The sequence below is a fragment of the Trichoderma citrinoviride genome (genome assembly GCF_003025115.1).
Source record: "Trichoderma citrinoviride strain TUCIM 6016 unplaced genomic scaffold BBK36scaffold_451, whole genome shotgun sequence".
NCBI classification, from domain to species: Eukaryota; Fungi; Ascomycota; class Sordariomycetes; order Hypocreales; family Hypocreaceae; genus Trichoderma; species Trichoderma citrinoviride.
In genome coordinates this window covers 1-1,170 of record NW_020195159.1, presented here as the reverse complement: position 1 = coordinate 1,170, position 1,170 = coordinate 1, and the positions used below count along the sequence as shown (strand labels likewise).

The window sequence follows — 1,170 nt, the reverse complement described above, 5'->3', positions numbered from 1 at the left end:
CTGGGCCGTCATGAACATGCGCACGCTCGTGTATCCCCGCGAGGAGATGCGCAGGAAGGATGGCAAGAAGGCGAAGCGCGACGACTCGGACGCATCATCAGCTACCGAAGCATCATCGCCCGAGTCAGCAGCACCACCTCCCCCCAGCGACCAGCCGTCATCATCCAGCGAGCCTGCTGCTGTTGCTGCTGCTGAAGAAGAAGGCGAAACGCTCGAATCAATCCAGCAAAAAGACGCCTACGCCGACCGCGAAGTCGCCATCCCCGTCGAGAGCCGCGACGGCGAGAAGTGGTCCAACGCATGGAACCGCTTCCAGAAGAGACTCAAGAAGTCGCACCGCTACACCGTCATCTACGGCCACGATTCCAAGCGCGGCCTCCGCGAGGACCGGTACACCTACGGGCTCGACTCCGGCTGCGTCAAGGGCGGTGCGTTGACGGCCATGGTGGTGCAGGCGAAGGAGGAGGAGGGCGGCAACAACAAGGGGGAGTGGACGCACACCCTGGTGCAGGTGCAGTGCGAGAAGGCTGCTTGAAGTTTTGATTGGAAGATGTGGCGGCTAGGCTTGAAAGATATGGGGAGCGTTTTTTTGCTGATTTATTTTCATGGTTTGATTTTGAGTTGAGCGGAACTTGGGAATGTTTTAGATGTGAGATGTTGGGATCGTGTTGATTTGGTATATAACTTGTTGGATGGGATATAGTTGGGATTTCATCTACCTAGACGAGCAGCAGCGCTGGCGAACGTTGCTTCTCCTTTCTTGCATTTTCTGAGTTACGAGGATTAGTTCTACGGCATTAGCCAGTATGGACATCATGTCCCATGGGTGTTGTTTAGGGATCATCACTTCAAAAAATAGGAGTAATATCAAGCCTCCACCAGATATTAATATGACACGATAGGACCAAGACATTCAGGCACACGCTCCATTGGCATTGCATTCGTTTCCATTTTACTTTTGTTTTTTTTTTATATTGCTTTTAGACTGTCGATACGTAAAGCCACTGGTCCTTGACATTTTTAAGAACCCCCCTCTGCAATTTTCAATCAGTTCCAAAGGAAAAAGAAAGCAGTGCAGCTAAACAGAGAGCTCCCCAACTTCTGCGAGAACTGCCGTCCAAATTATAGGCAGATCCCCACAAACTTCCTTTTTTTCCTTCTTAACCAACC

General features: G+C 51.2%; 1 protein-coding gene across 1 annotated transcript; it reads left to right on the top strand.

Moving 5' to 3' along the window:
* Positions 1-10: 10 nt before the first annotated feature.
* Positions 11-535, top strand: BBK36DRAFT_1164133 (hypothetical protein; the record flags this gene model as incomplete). Its single annotated transcript, XM_024894617.1, has 1 exon — positions 11-535. The coding sequence occupies one exon, from the start codon at positions 11-13 to the stop codon at positions 533-535; it is 525 nt and encodes a 174-aa protein (XP_024744672.1).
* Between the last annotated feature and the right edge of the window lie 635 nt (positions 536-1,170).